The 21,325-nt window shown below is 37.5% G+C and overlaps 1 protein-coding gene across 2 annotated transcripts in view; it reads left to right on the top strand.

The window, feature by feature from the left end:
* Positions 1-21,325, top strand: part of LOC149264880 (DNA repair protein recA homolog 3, mitochondrial-like) — a 143,763-nt gene that overhangs the window by 66,157 nt on the left and 56,281 nt on the right. For both annotated transcript variants that reach the window (XM_089429027.1, XM_089429024.1), the window contains exon 3: positions 2,595-2,815. In XM_089429027.1, the coding sequence (XP_089285153.1) occupies positions 2,595-2,815 (221 nt within the window). The remainder of the gene's footprint in view (positions 1-2,594; positions 2,816-21,325) is intronic.

The following is a 21,325-nucleotide window of genomic DNA, read 5'->3' as shown; positions in this document are numbered from 1 at the left end:
ATTAAGTCTAATTTTAAAGTGACTTTTATAAAGTCAATGAAAAATTAGAAAGGAAAAGTGACTTTGGAAATAAATGACTAAGTGGGTCTTTATTAAAGTGGGGTGAATTAAAAAATAGAAAGTGAGATTTAAATGAGCATTTAATCTCAACCATTGATCTAAATCTATTTCAGCCATTGGATTTAGAGATCACCCAAAAGTCACTTGGATCACCCAAAAGTCACTTGGAGTTATATTAAAGGAGGAAAAGGAGGAAAAGGTCATTCATTCTTTCATGAGCAGATTGGGAGAAGGAGAGCAAGAGAGCAAGAGAGATTTCTGAGCAGGAAGGGGAAGGAGACAGCAGCTTGGCACACATTCCAAGGCAGCAGTTGAACAGATTTGTACAGCTGATTCAACACATAGTGAAAGGCAGATTTTTGCACAAACATCGAGGAGCAGTTTGCTGATTTTTCTGCACACAAAACGGAGGTCGTACAGCATTTATTGTTGTCCTGTTTGCTGTAATTTCCAAATTGCTGTGAGGCACGGGAAAGGAGATAAGTTGTTAATTTGCTTGCTGATTTTTTGCTGAATAATTCTCACTGTAAAAAGGCAATTTTCAGAAATAAAGAAGAGCTCTCAAACTGGTTTTCCCTAAGAGTTGTAGGGGGTTTTTCCAGGGTCAAGTTGACCAAAAATATCAGTGTTTTAATGTGTTTTAATGACTGTTTTTAATTGCTGATTTTTATTTCTGCAATTTCCAGCATTCTGAAAAATTTCCAGAATTTGTGTTTTCAGCCATATTTATTATTTTCAGTCTGTTAAATGTATGGTTATGGGAATGGGCATTTAACTACATGGGAGAAATAAGGTGAAACTGAAAACCGGGGTGGGAAAACAGAAATTTTTACACAGTTCATTGCCCACCAAAGGTTGGGACAATCATGGGTTCCTTAATGATGCGCGGGGTTCACATAGGGGGCCGTGGGAACTAGGGTGCTGACCATAATAAGGGGTAGAGCTCATGTTTGGCTTCTGCCCACATGCTAAATTTTTATATTCCAACCATCCTTTGCATTTTATGGTACATTTCTTGTTGTAAGTGGCTAAATTATGCTTTTAACTTTATTTTTAGCCGCATCAACCTCCGGGGAAATGTACCAGGCCTCTACCAAAGTGTGGAGAAGGGTAGGGGGAGGCTAATCCCTTGTTGACCCAATGGACAGATGCGAACCCGGATGGGAAATATGTGAAAGAGGGTTATATTGAGCGAAGGGGAGTAATGTATGTGATGTCGAGAAGCAGGACCATGCAACCAAAATTGGGGTTTCCCATGTAATGCCACTCCTAAAGCTAGTAGCCAACAAAGGAGATCCCATGGGACTAGGATACAAGGTTAACTACCAAGTTGGACGAGGGGACAAGTACAAACCCAACCCATTCTTTCCACCGAATCCCCCCGTTAATCCATGCCCAAAAGTGTCTATGACAAGTAAGCAAAACTACCCAATTACATAATGAAATTCGTACCTTCGGGATTGGAAGGCCCACCTTCAAACATACGATCATGACAGATGGGCGAGGGTGCATAATGGCTGGTTCAGGTGGCAGATATAGTGGAACATAGAGTGTCTGGTCGCTGCAAGGGGCTGCCGATTGAAGACAATGTAGGAGAAAAAATTCTCTGATGGGCGTCACCCACAGGTGTTGGGTAACAGGGCATAATTAGAAGGTACCTTTGGATAGTAGTGAATTATGTGCAATTGTGCTTGAAGTAGAAGAAACAGGTAGTTTCACCATTACAAGACAAGTTGTTTATATTAGAAAATGGAAAAAGAGCATTTGAAATATTTTATTCATTATTGGCGTGCAGAGGTTATAGATTTTATGTGGTGACCTTGCCTTAGTCATTGATGGGTTCCTGTTCTAAACTTGTATATTTGTTTCATCATTTTTTTTCAACAGGTTTTGTGGTTTGTGTTTCCCTTCTTGTGATTGTATCTGCAAAAGGCAGGTCATTTTGACATAAGATTCATGTATTTCCAAAATACTGTAACGTTTTTCTGACATTCCTGTTATTTAAGTGACCTCATGAATAGTGTAGCCTGTTGATTTAGGGTTCGCTTGAAAAGAAACTTTACCATTACCAATGGCTTCTTAATCAGAAGAAAATTTTAAACTCTATTATGTTATATGGAATGTCATGTTATTGTGAGGCGGTATTATTTATTTTTTCCATTTAATTTGCTGCTATAGAATTTATAAGTTTGTCTTTGAGGTGATAAGATGTGAATGGATATTCAAATTTTGTTGTAAGTTGATTACCCATTTCCAAAAAGTGGAAGTTATGAAAGTGTGCATTTCTCTGATTTATTCTAGATCCCTTTTGAATTTCCTGGAATGCTCGTATGGACCATTCTAACTGCTACAAGTCAGTATTTAGTATTTACTGAGATCTATGATTTACAGAAAATTGTCTTTTATCTCTGTTCATATAAAACAGTTATTTTGGTTTTGCTCTTATTTCACACTGTCATAGTTTCTGCTTATTGAAAAATAGGATTTGTTATACAGCTTTTGATATTCATCTTTTATTTGTTCACATTTTTTAGGTAGGAAGAAAGGAAAATCTGATTCTAGTGAGGCATCTGGTGATGACAAACTTTCTGAAAAGGAGGCGGCACTGCAGGCTGCCCTTAGCCAAATTGGCAGCACTTTTGGCAAGGAGACTGTGATGTGGTTGGGACGCTTTTTGGGTCATAGAAATGTGCCTGTGATTTCAACCGGTTCACTGAATCTTGATGTTGCACTTGGCATTGGTGGGTTTCCAAAGGTATGTTCTCAATCAAATGTTGTACCCAATGAGAATTGGTTACACGTTGACATAGAATGATTTTAAATCTCATGTGTTGGGATTCTCTTAGTCATTGTGTAGATGAATGAATTTGGGGACACTTCTTTGCTCCTTACTCTTCTAAAGATCAAATGTAATTGAAATTACCTTACTTATTACTGGCAAATGCATATTGTCACTGTCTGTACTGTAAAAATATAGTACAGAGTTACTGATATAGTGGCAGCCAGTGAACATGTATGCCGTGTTATCAGTATTTACTGTACAATATAATGTTTATTGGGTCTAGTTCAGTTTGCTGAAGACTGCTCTCCTTACAGCTTTCATCAAATTTGTTTTTGGTTCTTTGCATTCTCACTTAGGAAATTCGAGGAAGACTATATATATATATATATATACAGCAACCTGCCTTGTGAAAATATGGTTTAACTATCCTAGTTTGTGTATGTGACTTCTATGCTGACTTGTATGATCTGTTGTACTTTTGGAGAAAATGCACTCAGAAATGAAGAAAAAAAAAGATGTAAGTAATTCCAATTCTATTATCCTCGAATTATTCACAATATACAAATCTAAGTAATGTGTGCCAGTTGGATATTCTTGGATTCAACTCAACTAATTGACTACTTAGCATTAACCTTAGGGCACTAAAACTTAATGTGGCCATTAATGTTTATTTGAGTGTTGTTTCTTAAACCCGACTTCCCCCCTCCATGAAAATAGCATTCTCATATTGTTATCTCCCTTTATATAATAATTGACACTTGTAAAAAACATAAATAAAAACTGCATATTGTAATCCCCCATTATATATTACTCAACCCTTATCAAGAACTAATCTCCCATCATATAATACTCAACCCTTATATGGAACTAAATATCAATTTCATATTGTTATTGCCCCTTCCACTTTTATTATCATCAAATAATTCACAATATACACACCTTTATAAGGTGTGGCAGTTAGATATTCTTGGATCCAACCCAACTATTCGACTACTAGCATTAACATGACGGCACTAGCATTTAATGTGGCCATTAATTTTTATTTGAGTATTATTTCACAAACCCCTAACATCTAACATAACATGAAAATACCCTTCTCGTATTGTTCTCTCCCGTTATATAATATCCGATACTTATAAAGAACATAAAGAAAAACTACATGTTGTAGGCCCCCAATTATATAATCCTCAACCCTTATAAGGAACTAAATATCAGTTTCATTTTGTTATTGCCTCTTTTCAATTCTATTATCATCGAATTATTCACAATATACACACCTTTAGAATATGTGGTAGATAGATATTCTTGGATCCAACCCAACAATTCGATTGCTAACATTACCATTAAGGTACTAACACTAAATGTGGCCACTCATTTTTGTTTGAGTGTTATTACCCAAACCCTTGACTTTTCGCCGGCCATGAAAATAACATTCCCATGTTGTATTTCCCATTATATAATATTGGAAGCTTATAACGAACATAAATAAAAACTACATATCGTAGTCCCCCATTATATTAGACTCAACCCTTATAAAGAACTAACCGCACATTATATAATACTCAACCCTTATAGAAAACTAAATATTGATTTAATTTTATTGTTGCCCATTGCATATTACCCTAAAAAAGAAATACCCCAATCTCATGTTACCTTTGTAAATTATGCCCTTCTCTATAGTTTTATTCTTATCGAGGAAAGTTTGATGCTATAAATGAACATGCTTTACATCAAAGATTGCATAGGTTGCTATCTTAAATATGGTTTCCTTGCAACAACAATGACAACATGCATTCTTGGGTGGAGTATGACTGCATAGGGTTGAACTTGGGTTGTCTTGGTGACAACTAAAGTTGTTGCTAGTCCACACCCTGACACACACACAACTCATTGATGAATACTTATGGATATTCTTGCATTAATTGAGAAATTTAGGTAACTAGTTGTAATGCTCTTAGTGGCCTAGGAAAACTCGCTACATATATAATGCTTTCAACATTTAACATGCAAGAAACAAATGACTAACCATCCTGCCTTCCTTGAACATGTAGAACCAACCATTGGTGCTCCATTAGTTTTTCATCATCCTCATGTTGAATTGGTGTTATTAGAGTTGTGGGTTGTTGGCCAAGACAAACTGTTTCAGTGTACCCAAGAGTCAAATGTACTCAGAACATGTTTGATTTACAAGATCAACCAAGTACTTGTAGGGTGTTAATGAAGAGAGCTAATTGACCAGTTAGGAAAATTCACACATCTATCTTTATAGAGCATTGAGAAACATTGCTTGTGTCTCTATAAAGCATCAAACACACCCCTTGTCTACCACATGTTTCACAATTTGCGTCTTGTTTTATATTTTTGTATTTTTGAAGTTTTTTTTTTTGAGCCAAGTTGAGGTTGTCGATGAGTCAATTGACAAATTAGAAAAATCTGCATGTCTATTTCCATGGAGCATTGAGAACATTGTTTGTCTCTCTATACAGCATTGAAGACATCCCCTGTCCCCTACCTGTTTCACAATCAGAGTCTTTTTTTTATTATTATAATTTTCCTAAAGCTAAGTTGAACTTTGAACTCTTTCATCTTGTTGAGCTTTTTGTTGGCCAAAGTCAAGGAATGTGTTAAAGGTAGAATCCATGTAGATAACCATCCATATTGAGTGACTCGCCATCAATGTTGCATCAGATTGCCCTCTTGCTCATATTAAAGATAGAAATTCTTTGTTTGGAGTGATCCCTTCAAAAGTTCCTTGACTATAAAATGTGCCAAAGAGGTTGCCTTTTAAGTAGCTAGTTTATCACCAATATCATTTTTGGCGTGAAGGATACCATCCTCTTCAACTTCTCTGGTATCGTAAATGGTGCCATTCCTTTCGCCCTTGTTAGTGTCATTTTCCTTGACATTCTTTGAGTGAAAAGTGGCCATTGCATGCTCACTAAATATTGTGAGTTGGAATTGTTTCTCTAATTCTTTTTAAGCATACCTTCTTGCTCATTAATTGAATTTCATTTTTGAAAATTATAATGTCAAATTAGAAAACTACCATTCGATTATAGGATGTTTGTTGTTAGAGTCTAGGTGTTTATTGTCTTACGTGTTGGTTATTTTTTCCCTTATTAGACATATGGCATTTGTTGTCTCAGGTTATTGAATATGTCTTCAGCAGGCCTTTTGGACTCTAGTCTTTGTCGTAAACAAATACTATTGTCTCTAAGAGTGGGTTTTGTAAAAAATACAAGTTTAGTGCAATGGGCATCAAGGCCAATGTAGCTTGCATAGGAAAGGGACATATAAGAATTAAATTCAATAATTGTGCTTGAGATAAGTAGCTATTAGACTTTGTTTGACTAGCGGAGGTCCCTGTAGCTATAATTTGTGATTTGTTTCCTAGATGCAAGAATGTAGACATCATGGTTTGTATTCTTTGTATGGCATTTATTGTGGTTTTGGTGTTGACCAACTTGCCCCTTCACACATCATACTTTTATGGGAGGAAAGATAACAAGGGTTGTAAATATTTGTATTTGTGATTTCTTTTCGTCCCTCCTTAGCACTTTAATTCTGGGCATTCTCGGGTCTATATATATCATAGAGGTTTTGCAAAAACATGTGTCCTTGAAATAGTCTTTAAAAACATGCATTGTCACGAGAGCCTTCTCTAATATTGGGCATTTTGTCGAGTGTACTGATGTTATGATGCGTAGGCTTTTATTTGTGTATAGTAATTTTACATGTTCAATTGGGTTTCATTTGGATTTGTTTATGATCTAGGTGGTTTATTTTGTTTGTTTGGGTGCCTTTTAATTATGATGTTGTGCCCATAATGTCTAATGTGGGGTCTCAATTGGTTTGCAAATTGCATCTTCAAATCCCCGTTGTAGGCCTTCTCTTGAACATTATTTTAATTATAGTAATAGTTGGTTTATATGATCAAAATCCTTGAGACCTAACCCAACAAACGTTCTTACGACACAAAAAAGAGCAAATCTTGTTTTCTGAATGAAATGGAGAGTGTCAACCAACAAACATAAATTGCCTATCTAAACCAACTTGCTTAACTATTTATAGGTGTACACCCTAATAAATTGCTATAACCACAAAATTGGTTGAGAAAACATAAATATGTAAATAAAAGTTAATGCCCATGATGGGCATCATCTGGATCAACAGGTTGCTTGCATTGTGCCTTGAAGGGCCAAAAGAATTTGCAAATGAGGTTGAAGCATTTGAGTTTGCAAAAAGCCTTTGCTTGGAGAAAGGTTGTTGTGGCTACAATATGCTTGACCAAGTTAATTAGAGTGCCCAAGGAGGCCAAGAACTCTAGTTCCTTCACTCAGAAGATAATTAAGGATGCATGTGATTCCTACCCCAACTCCTAAGAGTGAGTTGGTGTTTCCCTACTTCTAGCACATGCAAGTGGGCTTTTGGATAACACTCTTAACAATTTTTTCACTCCAACCTTGAGCTTGTTGCTATATGCATGGCTTCTATTACATCTTTTTTAGATTGATAGTCGTTTTTTTGCCGTTACATTTCTGTTAAGATGTAGCAACAAAAATAACATTGAACCACACTGAGGACCTGCTTGATATGAGCTAGAAGGTATAAATGAACAAGGTTGTTGTGTCCCTATCTCCCTTGTTTGACCATTCTACACTATACTAGATAGCTAGTTTGCATTCCAAAACTGACGATGAATGCCTAACATTCTCCTTGAACAACATTGAATTTAGGCTCTTTAACAATTTTCCCATGCCGGATGAGCAATTATAAACACATATTGAGAGACCACAATATGCATGTAGGACAAATAGTTCGAGACTTAAATTGGTTTGTGTTTGCCATTTAAATAAGGGGATAGTGAGGAAATGACGATGCATGCATTTATGCCCTTCGTCCTTTATATGTGGTATCATTGCTAAATGGATGGAGGGGAACTGTTTTCATTAATGCTCCCAAAGTTGCCTAGAAGAACAAGAGGAGTTTTAGAGCTAACCAAGAGCATGATTATTGCAAGGGAAGCAAGGTGCTCTCATCCCACTTGTATCACAATGATAGAACAAATTTATCCTATTTCAATGTTGCACGTATAGTCGCCCTTCTATTTGCATCTTCCTTAAACTCTCTTCTTACATGATAGTAGATTGAGTGGAATTTGTGATCAAGGTTTCGCATTTGCAATAAAATTTTGGTTACCCTTTGTTCATTGTTACGTTTGCCCCTCGTTTGCCTCTTAAGAGCCACCATTATGATAATGGTTGAGTCCACTATGTTAACCTTCTAATACCAACCATTTTTATTTTCTCACAAAAATTTAATTTATCTGCAATTTATTATTTATTTACTAAACAATAATTGAATCACAAAAAAATAAAATCACCGTTATCTTTAACTTTTAGAATTAAAAATATGCAACAGGAATAAACTAGAGAGATCAATAACACATTACAGAAAATAATTAACGCACAAACAATTTGCCATCATTTCATTATCTAGAAAATTTGGGGTTTTTGACCCACAAAGATACAAGGAGAAACACACTTTGGAACTTGCAACACTACTCCCTCATAATGAATTCGCTCCAACTAAATCAACCTCAAGGAAATCTGCCTCCAAATGAAATTGCTTTGAATAAATCAACCTCCAACAATCAAATCTGTGCCCTCCAACAACTCGATTTGTGATCTGCCACTAATGCGCACTGGAAAAACCCCAACACTAGCAACTTGGCCTCCTCCAGACAAACTTGATTTCCTTCTGACAACATAGCCCTGCAATATCCTCCAACTTGATTGTCCTGGATTTGCTCAAACCCACTCGCACTTCTGCTCCTTTGCACAATGGTCACTGAGCCACTTGCATTGCAGAGATAATATCTCTCTCTCATGATGACCTGCTCACACACTTGTGCTCTTCATTGTGCCTTCACCTCCATCATAGCCTCCCTTTATAATCTTCATTGAGTCCAAATTTCTTACCCTAATCTCCTCTCTAGAAACACTTGGAATCTTTGTTTTAGAAACATCTTGAAGATTCCTTCTCAACGGTTGAGATTATTTCCAAGACACTTAAATAATTAAGTTATTTTTCCTTAGAAAATAACCTAATAGTCCACTAATTAATTGACTTTAATTATTGTACTTTCCTAAGTTAAGCTTAGGAAAGAAGACATAAATCACTAGAAGAGGTAAATAATGTCTTCCACATGCTAAGACACCATGAAATTGTAGAAGACCCTTCGATGCTACTCACATCAACACACTATGACGACATCTCCCAAGTATCTTTTTTTCGAAAGCATTGTATCTTATGTAGGGCTACGAGGGCTTTTGCTTCATTGATGGAGGCAATGCTAAGGCCCCAAGATGGCTCGCTTTAATACTCTTTTTTTGTTGTGATTGAAGAAAAAACCACTTAACATGCCATTCTAGCTTCTCATGGTGATTCTTAATGAAACAAGAAACTTAATATTCTGAAATGACTTTCAGTGTAGAAGCTTCTTTCATTCATAAATTAATTTAGAAGAGTTCAACTAAGAGAAGATTGTGCATTTTAATAAGGAACTTTAGTAGAGAATTAATTGATTGTGGACAATAAACATTCACCATGCAAGAACAAAATATCGATCCTCAAAAAGTCATGCTTCTTTTGTGCCAAGAACCTTACAATAACTAGATATGAAAAGATAAGCTAATTGTGTTAATATTCAAGAGATGACAACTAAGGTAGGTCAGTGGGAAACATAGAGACACAAGGTATAGTCAGAGTCTAATCTAGATTTTGGAAACCCAATTCAATATGGATAGACAATTCATGAAAGAGATGTATAAGGTCAGTGTATATAGGATCTATGTATCTTGGTCCACTGGAACTATCTCTCTTGACATCCAGGGTCAAATGGAGAAAGCTTAAAATAGATGCTTTTTTGGATAAAAATTGAAAGAGGAGCAAGATTGGGTACTATGGATATTGCTTGAAAGAGAGAGCTTGTTGTTGTGGTCTAGATGATATCATTTTGGCTATTGGTTTATTTGTTAGTATGGGACTTGGATTGGCAATGTTGTTGGGGTCTTACAAAAGTAGAATCGACTCTTTGGAGTTACATTGATATGGGGATTGTTACCAACCAGAAGTGGGTGACACCATAGGAGAATTTTACTCCTAGTCATCTTTTCCAGTCGGCAGTCAACAACCCCTAAGAGCCAGCCTCCGAGTGGTTGATGTGATGTGCCATTTGTATCTCTACCACATGCATTAGTTGTATGTTTCCTCACCCATTTGTCAAGAGCACATTTTGGATGGTGGGCAATCCAAACCAAAAGGTACTTTATTCATTATGCAATCGGTTGCTTATGCTTGTTTTTCATTTGGGCATTTGACTTGGATTATGGGGTTGTTAGAGTCAGTTAGTTTATTACTAGCTGAAGGTCTTTGGAAATTCATAGTCTTGCTATCATACAAAAGGTCAATCTCACAAACTTTTTCATTATTATGAGTTTGACTAACCACTGCCTGGGAAGTCATTATAAAAGTGGTTTTCATTTGGTCATCAAAGTTTTAATCAGTAATGGGAAGGGGTGTTTGAGTTTTGAGAGTTGTCATTATGATTTTTGAGTCAGGGTTTATGGATTTGATAGAGTCGTTCAACTAAAAAATGTGTTTACAGTCAAAAGGAATGATGTGAAAGCACCATGGTTACAAATATTACAATTTTCTCTCTCTTTATATATCAGTTATTCCCCTCATGCTCTATTCCTTATTTTTTCCCTTAGTCCTACATATCCTATTCCCTTATCCCTTTATTCTTTCGAATTATTCCCTATTTCCGATCATTCATACCATCCCTTATTCCTATTTAGGCCTAAATCCCCTTTATCCTAATCCTAAGTCCCTTTAAATCCCAGGCCTAAATTCCCCCACTAAAACATCATTTCATATTATGATTGAAATTCACCCGACTACTATTGAAGAAAGTGTAACTAGGTTCGGTCTTCACCCGACTACTATTGAAGAAATTGTAACTAGGTTCGGTCTTCATAAATGTAATTTTGATATTTGTATTATAAAAAAAAAGAAATATTACTTTTGTTATTTATATCAATGAGTTTCTTGCTCATTGAATAGGTCTAGCACATGTCAAAGTGCTATAGGTAAGTCAAAGAGTCAAAAGAAATGTTGAAGACCCTTAAGGGCATGTTACACCATGTATATATTTGTATTAGAGTCAAAAGAATACCTCCAAGCAAAGTCACAAGTCCTCTCCATGCAATGACATCACCAAAGAAGCTAATCCGAAGTGGAAAAGTCAAGTTGGCCTCAAGTCTTCAAGTCGGCCTAAAGGAGGGACAAACCTCTATATATAGAGGCTGTCCACTCCAACAAAAAGTATCATCACCTCTGAAATCAACGAGAAAGAGGACGAGTTAAGGGTGATAAAAAGTCGAAGTAAGAAGCCTCTATGCAGTGAAGGAAGGAGAAAGTATATCGAACCTGAGAGCACTGTTCTAAGGCCTATTGTAGCCACACATGTGAAGATATAGAGGGTCTCTCTGCTGTGATAACAATGCTCTAGCCTCTACTACAGTCATCCATATTTTATTGTTTGGGCTAGATAAATAGGCCTGTGAGACCTCTCACTCAAGCGAAGAAGAAGCTCACTCAAGCGAAGAAGAAAGAGGACATTCACCTAAGGAATCGCCTCACATGTGTGAAGAAAAAGGGTTGCACTGCTGTCATATCAGGGCTGCAGCTATATCGAAGAAAGAGCTCGGTTGGGTAAAGAGAGAAGGTACTCCTCATATGTGAAAGAGTCCACTAAGGATAAAGGAGGAATATCTCTTTAGTGTTAGCATATCTAGAACTAATATCAGTTGCCGGAAAGAGGACGAAGTGTCCGAAGGAGGAGGACGAAGTGCCGAAAGAAGAAGGACAAAGACTTGACTTGTGCTAGGAGGATATTCTTGTCAAGGGTCTAGGGTTTGGCATTTATCAATAGGAACTTCAATAAGTGAAATTTGAGAAAAGGGTTTTCGTCTCTAAGAGAGAGAGTTGTTGCCCTGGTAGAGAGCCAACATCTTGTGTTCTTGTCTTTTGTATTTTTGGTAGTAGTTTGATGAAGTAAGAAGAATATAGACTAATAATAAGAAGAAGATCAAGCTAAGAAGAAAAGTAAAAGTGTTTCACAAATTGTTATCATTGCTAGAAGAATCCTATCATAACTGTTTGCCCAGATTCTTCAACATGGTATCGGAGCTAAGGTGACACATCAAGGAAAGGGCATCTCAAGAACACTCATAAGGTGACACATCAAGGAAGGACATCTCAAGAACATCTACAAGGTTGAAGCATCAAGCCAAGAAGTCTCAAATACATCAAGGACAAGAAGGTCTACCATCTACTATCCATTAAGGAAGACTACAAAGCAAGAAGAGAAGCCTTTCATATAAAGGCACCTACAAGAAGATCCAATCAAAGAAGGACCTACATCAAGCTACACCATCTTCAAGGGAAAAAGCACTACAAGTCAAGTCCTTCTCTCCAAGAAAATCTCATCATCAAGCAAGTCTATTTGAAGGAAGCAATTTGAAGATCATCAAGATCCAAGAAGGCAAGCCATCTAGTCTTCAAGAAGAAAGCAAGACTACTACATCAAAAACTCTATCAAGTATATATATGTCCCCTCTTGAATGTACCTCAATGTCTTTTTGCAAGGAAAGCAACAAATTGGTTGGGACCACTAACTTACTTGCATGGAAGAGGAGGATTGATTTACTTCTCAAGGAGAATGAACTTCTAGACCTCATCAAAGGGAATATCGCTATCCTTGCTAAGGAACAAACTCAAGCCTTAGCAAAGTACAACAAGGATGAGACAAGAAATCAAAGGATTCTAATAGAATCTATCAAGGACTCTCTCGTTCCTTATGTTTCCAAATTTGAAACATCAAAAGAAATATATGATAAACTAATAGAGTTATTCTAGGTAAGCACAACTAGAGAAGTGATATCTCTACGAAAAGATTTGTACAAGATGAAGATATCAAAGGAAGGAATAGCTTCCTACTTCGTGAAGATGTTTGAGATGAGAGATCAACTTCAAGAACTAGGAGAACTCATGTCTGACAAAGAAATGACAATTGTAGTACTCAATGCTCTACCTGAGGATTGGGGCAACTTCACATCAAGCATATATGCCAAAAAGGAAGCTACCCCACTAAGTGAACTTTGGTCTCTATGCAAAATTGAGGAGACTAGACTCAAAGCCAAGGATGATGTGGGATCAAAAGAGCAAGCATTTGCTACCATGGCCAAGAGAAAGGGAAAATTTGGCAAATTTGGTCCACGAAGAACAAGCAACAAAGATATGTCCAAAGTCCAATGCTTTGGCTGTCAAGAATATGGACACTACAAAAGGGATTGTCCCAAGCTTAAGAAGGACAACAACAAGAGAAAAAGAGAAGAAGCTCACATAACTCAAGAAGTGAAAGAAGAAGACAAGAAGCAGAAGAAGGAAGATCCTCCAGATCTCTACTATGACTAAGTCAACTTCTTTACATAAGTCTTCTTTCAATGTTTTGAGTATCATAGGAGCATATAGAAATAGGATAGAATGCATGGTTTAAAGATATCCTCTAGAATATAGGAGCATGATGTAGATATAGCTCAAGATATTCATGTAGAAAGAATATACCTATTAAAGGACCTCATCCATGATGAAAGAAAATTGATCATGATTAAATCTTAGAAAGCCTCCATCATCAAAAAGGAAGAAGCATTTGCAAGATGACGGTCTTCAAGATCCTTTGACAGAATCTTCAAAAGAAGGTTCATAAATAAGAGCAGATGTCTCAATAGGAGTTCCATTCATGGGATTCAAAGAAAGGATGATATGTAGGCGAGAAAAGATGAAGCAAGAAAATTGAGGCAATCTCAATCAAGAAAGACCAACAAAAGAAGTTGAGATGATCAAAAGAAGAATCAAGATGGGGTATGTATGCATCAATATTTAGACGTGTCAGCATATGTATTATTGAATCATGGGAATAGTTCTAAACATGATCAAGTATCAAAAGATCTCTTTCACCAATGACATGCTCTAAAGCATGGGTTACAAACCAGTGAAGGTAAACATGAAGAAGTACCCTCATAAGGAGTATGAGATCGTTTTCTAAACAATCTATGAAGAAGCAGATGAAGAAAGAGATCAAAGATGTACGAACACCATGGTCACAAAGAATCATTATCTGACAAGATCCATCAAAGACATCTCCCGAAAGAATGCATGACAACTCTGACAATGAAAAAGATCAAAGGACCCTTGACACCCATGAAGGCCTTGGAGATATTAAGATGCAGATAACTGATTCAAGTCTACAAAGATGTCATGATGGAAGGCCATCCAGCAAAGCACTATTTGATGAAGTAATATCAGGATGAAGTCAAGAAGGGCTACTAAATCGAAGTATTGGAAAAGACAAGCATAACTAAGCATCCATATGATACACATTCTAAAATATAGTCAAATGACAAAGGAGTAGCCAGATGACGAAAGATCCTGACATATCTCAAGAAGACCACTTTCCACAAAGGAAGAAATGACATGACAAACTAGGAAGGAAAGTGATCGATGGCTGATGCCCTACAAAGAAGAAGCTCAACAAAACTTCATGACATCAAAGGAAGAAGGAGATCTAGCAGCTGAAGGACCCATGGAGAAGAAGTTGTTGATGAATGGACAAGTCCCTAGCTAAGAGGGAGTTCCAACAAGTTCCTAATTACAAAGGAGCTTGAGCAAGTTCCTTGTCAGAGGAAACTTGGGCATACCTTCCCCAATTAAGAGGAAGAGATAGACACAACATTCTTGTCTTCACTTTGGAAGAAAGAATGGAGGATTGGGTAATCATTTGGCATCCGATGCTCTTTGAGGATGTGTAGGGCATCCAAGATAAGAGTAGGCAAGAGGACGATATTCTTTGAGGGCTAGGAACCCAAGACAAGAATAGTCCTAGAAGGTCATACTCAGTGAACACCCGGGTGGGTATGTACCTTGAGAGACAATGATAAAGGTGTCTATAAATCATTGGTCTCGCCAACATTGTGCTCTGATCTTATGAGAGGTAGAGCTGTTAGTCAAGGCCTTGCTATAAAACAATGTTGGTTACTATGATGCTATAACAGATGGATTGCCAATCCGGTTTCTCTTATGTGAATTCTTCAAGATTGAAAAATAGCCAAACACCTTGTAATAATTTATGAATACCTCCCTAGTTAAGAGGGAGTGTTGAAGAAAGTGAACTAGGTTCGGTCTTCATAAACGTAATTTTGATATTTGTATTTATAAAAGAAAAGAAATATTATTTTTGTTATTTATATCAATGAGTTTATTGCTCATTGAATAGGTTTAGCACATGTCAAAGTGCTATAGGTAAGTCATAGAGTCAAAAGAAATGTTGAAGACCCTTAAGGGCATGTTACACCATGTATATATTTGTATTAGAGTCAAAAGAATTCCTCCAAGCAAAGTCAGAAGTCCTCTCCATGCAACGACATTACCAAAGAAAAGCTAATCCGAAGTGGAAACGTCAAGTCAGCCTTTACTCTTTAAGTTGGCTTCAAGTCAGTCTAAAGGAGGGACAAACCTCTATATATAGAGGTTTTCCACTCCAACGAAAAGTATCATCACCTCTGAAATCAACGAGAAAGAGGATGAGTTAAGAGTGATAAAAAGTCGAAGTAAGGAGCCTCTAGTGCAACGAAGGAAGGAGGAAGTATATTAAACCTTAGAGGATTGTTCTAAGGCCTACTGCAACCACACGTGCGAAGATATAGAGGGTCTCTCTGCTGTCATAACATCCCTCTACTATAGTTATCCATATTTCTTTGTTTGGGCTAGATAAATAGGCTTATAAGGCCTCTCACTCAAGCGAAGAAGAAAGAGGACATTCACCTAAGGAATCCCCTCACACGTGCGAAGAAAAAGGGCTGCACTACTGTCATATCAGGCCTGCAACTATATCGAAGAAAGAGCTCGGTTGGGTAAAGGGAGAAGGTACTCCTCATATGTGCAAGAGTACACTAAGGATAAAGGAGGAATATCTCTTCTAGAGCTAGCATATCTAGAACTAATATCAGTTGTCAGGAGAAGAATGAAGTGTTAGAAGAAGGAGGACGAAGTGCTCGAAGAAGAAGGACAAAGACTTGACTTGTGCTTGGAGCATATTCTTGTCAAGGGTCTAGGGTTTGGCATTTATCAATATAAGCTTTAATAAGAGAAATTTGAGAAAGGGTTTCCCTCTCTAAGGGAGAGGTTTTGCCCTGGTAGAGAGCCAACATCTTGTGTTCTTGTCTTTTGTATTTTTGGTAGTAGTTTGATGAAGTAAGAAGAATATACACTAATAATAAGAAGAGGATCAATCTAACAAGAATAGTGAAAGTGCTTCACAAATTGTTATCATTGCTAGAAGAATCCTATCATAACTATTTGCTCTAGATTCTTCAACAAATACACCATATATAAGCTTGGTCATCAGACCCACATCATTCTCCTAGATCCTAACACGCTCCCAAAATTTAAATATGATTTATTTATTTATTTTAGGTGAAGCACTAATTAAGCAACAGGTTTGATTATGTCATCACAGATTTTGAATCATTTTCAAATCTCTCCAAGAGGCCGCCATTTTGATTGTTTCTGATCACAGGCGAATGAATTGGTTCGTCGTGCAGGAGGTTTGAAGAATTGGTCACACATTGAAGGCACATAGCAGAGAGTTTTAGAAATTGTGCTACGTCGTCGCTACGCAGGGTGCTACACAACTGCTATGCAGAGTGTCCCTAAAGTTACCAGAGCTCGCGCAGATCAGTCTCAGCATTGTGGGAGGTAGGAGCTAGTTGCCTTGTTTGTGAATTTCTTGCTCAACAACCCGATTAAGCACAATAAAGGTCTTGTTGTTCTCTCTTTGAAAAAATTTGCTACGCATACCTTGCCTGTCAATCACGCGCACAGTTAGTTTCTAACTTAAAGTTGTGTCTTGTTGATGAAGAAGTGTAACCATCACAAAATCTTGGGTGGTTAGGGTAAATTGTAAAGGAAAATAAAATGTATGTCTGCTCACCTTGAACATTCGAAGCTTGCTCTGTCATCACTCTTTCAGTCACCTGTTTTGTTAAGTCTGTGCTGTCACACTTGTCGAGTCTTGCACTCTCTGACTTGTAAACGTAACATTTCATAAAGTTTGTGTCGACTCTACTAGGTATTAGGGTTAATGGCTCCCACTACCAGGAGAAAGGGAGGGGATATAGTACGCGTTGAACCCAACTCCTTAAACCTCATAAATTCCTTCCCAACCATTAGAGTTGCTTTCGAGGATGCTAGTTGCATTCCATTCTGTCAGAAAGCCTAGAAGGAGGGTCACAATACCAGATTGGCTAGCCTTTTCGCCCTGAACCTCCATGATAACAAGTTCAAGTTAGGGAATCTAGAGATCATTGTTATAGAAAAATTCATTGTAGATGCTACAAGTCTACCCACAACAGGTGAAAAATGGTTCAAAGGAGATGAACTTGACATCTAAGCCTTTAACTAGTTTGTCATGCCCGAGTTTAGGGATAAGTTTGCTACAAATATTCCTACCATCTAGCTTTAGGACCATTACAATGAACTGTTAAAAGTTATCCAGAGGTATTTCACGTGTGAGGGTAGATTCAACAGGGTATACCAGTCTCATCTTAGACTCTATGGCACTTCACAGACAAGAAACCTATGAACTTGCCCGTTTTCATATTTAAAAGTTTGGGAAGGATGGCAACCAAAGTTCAGATGCACAAAAATAATCATATGTCTGGTCTTTTTCATTTCTCCCTCATAAAAATTTTGGTCAAGTTTGCAGTTGATAGTAGGAAGATTTACTAGTCTGACTTATTGTCTAACATTGGTTTATTGCCATAAACAGAATCTTCATCAGTAAAGATTTGTGAGGAGGAAGAAGTTCATCAAATACAAGAGAAGAAGATCACTCACTTTGTTAAAGAGGCGAAGATAGTTGAAGAAAAAGATGAGAAACCTACCAAAAGGTTCAAAGGTTATCTTGGCAAATCGGGTAAGAAGTAGGTTTCGAAAGGCATAGAGAAAACTTTAGAAACCAAGGTTTAGGTGGCATCATCTCAGACCACCAAGTTTCAAGTTAAGGTAGAAGAAACAATCAAGAATGAAGAGTTCGTGATGAGGCCTAGGTCCAGGAAGAATGTGGAGGGGTCATACCCTCAAGTAGTTGTTGAAATTTCCGGTGATAGAAAGGAAGGAAAAAAAGAAGACAACAAAGAAGAGGAAGTGTAGCAAGATGAACCAATCAAATTTAAACAAGGAAAGACACAATGTAATATGAACAAGACACCATACAATATGAACAAGACACCATACAATATGAGGAAGAAGACCCTAAGATGGTCAAGATGAAAGAAGCCCTTTCAAAATATAAGATGAAAATAACATTCCTGAAAGGGAAAAAACAAAGATCTGAAGGAAGCAACTCAACCAACAGTTGAAAAGGCAGAGTGACCTCCTTAAACTATTGTTAAGGTAAAGGTAAACATGTCTCATTTGCTGAACATGCCAAAGAGATTGGAGTGGAGTCCAGTGGGCCCACAACTAGAGCAGCCAAGTCAAAACTTAGTTATGTGCAACAGATGAAAAAGGTGGCTCAAGCACTTGGTAAGCCACATTTTGATCAGTGGAAAGAATATCAGAGATGCCTAGAAGGCTCGGAGGAAAGTTAGGAGCAAGTAAGAGGTTCAAGCAAGAGAATCAGAACTATAAGACGTCAGTGCAACATCTTCTTGAGAACTGTGACAAGGAGGTAAGTGAGGCATCTAGAGGTCTCATCAGAGGCAAACACTTTGTGAAATGGTCCATTCCAGTGATGAGGCAATGTAAAAACCTCTATGTCAGGAATCTGGCATTGAATGCAAAATTGAGGAGCATGAAAAAGAGTTGGGACAAAGCAAGGGGACTGGTTAAGAAGTATAAGGAGGCGACCAAAGCACCTTCACCTGGAAGAGTGGCAAGGTTGAGATCTAAGGCTATAACTGTGATGATGAGATACACTTGCATGAAGGCAAGGGTTTGGTAAGTCATATTCCCTTCCAAGTTTCTGAATTTAGTAATGATTCTTTTGATGATTTGGAGAGGGTATGTTTTGTAGAAGAACCCTAAAGATGAAAACCTTTTAGGTGTTATCGTCCGCTCATGTAATGAAGAGCATGATGGCCAAGAGGATGAGGATTTTCACACTTTTTTGATTGTAAGGCATAGATGTCATTTGTATTACTGGTTTGTTTGTGGAGATCCTATCTCTGACATGTATATTGAGAGTTTAATAGAGAAATGTCTAATTGGCATACTCAATTACTCCAATTCAAATTAGCATCAAAGACCATCTCATGAAGCACAGAGAAAGCATTGTAGGGTCTATCTTTGATGATCTTAGAGAGCCAAACATGGTGGAGGCAGGTGAACCATTTTTCATTATTAATGAACAACCATATCTTTTCATCGTGGTGATTCAGTGCAAGATAAAGGTTTTTTTATGGCAATAAAATTGCAAACCAAACAAATTGTTTATTTGAGTCATTGCTTATGTATTTTACTATTTTGTCGATGATATGTATTGCACTCAGTGCCATTTTGATATATTCACCTTTACATGGTATATAAATGAGAAAACTTTGCATATTTTGTCTCTATTGGCTTGGAATCATGGTTTTAAATCTTAAAAGTAGTTTTGTTTCATTAAAAATTAATTATTTAATGTATTTTTCTAAAATCGGTTCGTTTAGACCTAACCAGTCCCGGTTTGACCGGTTTCGGTTGGTAAATCGGTTCATTAGGTGGACCGGTCTGGTCACCGGTTCCGGTTTTAAAAACATTGGTTGGGACATACATGGGTTCCTTAATGATGCAAGGGGCACCCATTGGAGTCCGAGGAACCAGAGTCATGGCCATAATGATAAGGGGTAGAGCTCATGTTTGGCTTTTGCCCACGTGCTAAATTTTATTGTCTTGACCATCTTTTGCATTTTGTGGTACATTTCCTGTTGTATGTTGCCATATTATGCATTTATCTTTTTGTTTTTAGCTGCATCATCCTCCGTGACATCGTTCCAAGCACGACCTAGACATGTGGACAAGTGGGGGGGATATAGAGCTTTGTGGACCCAGTGTTCATGCGGGCCCAGAGAGAGAAGATGATGAAATAGGGCTTCTAATATGCATAGGGGTGTGATAAATGTGGAACGGGAAAACGGGACCGCTCTACCAAGATAGAGGTTTCCCAAGTAGTACCCATCCTAAAGTTGTACGCAGTAGGGGAGATCCCATGGGACTAGGGTTGAGGATTAATACCCTAGTTAAGGTAAGGGAGCAAGACTGCGATCAAAACCGTTCTTCCTTCCAAGTTGCCCAATATTCCATACCCAAGTGTTCCCAAGAGAAACAAGCATAAGAACCCAATAACATAATGAAAAAATCATACCTTTAGGATTGGATGGCCCACCGTCAAGCATACGATCTCGACAGATGGGCGAGGGGACATATGACTACTGGCTTAGGGAGCGGAGACATCTGGCACAACATCGACTACACTGGTGGTGGTTGTAAAGGGGTTGCTGGTTGCAGGCTGGAAACAAATCTACGAGAAAAATTCTCCTATGGGGTCACCCACAGGTGGTGGGTAACAAGGTGAATGGAGTTTAGAGCAACTTCCCAAATGGTGGATGAAAGACAAGGGTTATTCACAAAAGAATAATTGAGGGATGAAAATTAGGACTCAAATGGGAGCATCTAGTGGATGTGGCAAGTAAAGATGTTAGGGTCATTCTCATCAAAGAGAAAAGTGGTTTGAGGTGGTGCGGTTAGTCAGAACACAAAAAGGTAGAAGAGAATGGTCTGCCAAGGTGATGGGGTTTGTTGAGAAAGGCAAATTAATGAGAGTAGATCTTGTTTTGACAACACATTGTAAGTCATGTGATTCATTGAATTGTAGGAGGTGCCTATTCTTTCATTTCCCCATTATGTTTGTAATGTGATTTGCATGTTGTCTTCTTCTTTCTACTATCCTATTGCTGGAGTGGGTTGGGTTGTCTTGTCCTCTGTTGTGCCTATTCTTTCATTTCCCCATTATGTTTGTAATATATATGTGATTTGCACGTTGTCTTCTTCTTTCTCCTATTCTATTGTTGTAGTGGGTTGGGTTGTCTTGTCATTTGTTGGAACAAGTTGCATTACCTCCTCTCTCTCTTAGTGAAAATTCTTTCATTTGTCCTTTTTCCAAAGACATGGAAGATGCATTTTATTATGAAAGTAGTTATTTCATAAATGTGGTGGTGCCCCTCATATTCCATACATTATTGGGTAGTCATGCAACCTTCTTGACCTAACTACTTCATACAAATGACACCTTGTTAATCCATAAAAGTGATGAAAACT

The sequence above is a fragment of the Pinus tabuliformis genome, chromosome 6, assembly GCF_031772625.1.
Source record: "Pinus tabuliformis cultivar Carrire ecotype Pingquan chromosome 6, CPIR1, whole genome shotgun sequence".
NCBI lineage: Eukaryota > Viridiplantae > Streptophyta > Pinopsida > Pinales > Pinaceae > Pinus > Pinus tabuliformis.
The sequence above is the reverse complement of the archived record's forward strand: the minus strand, read 5'-3'. Positions and strand labels throughout refer to the sequence as shown.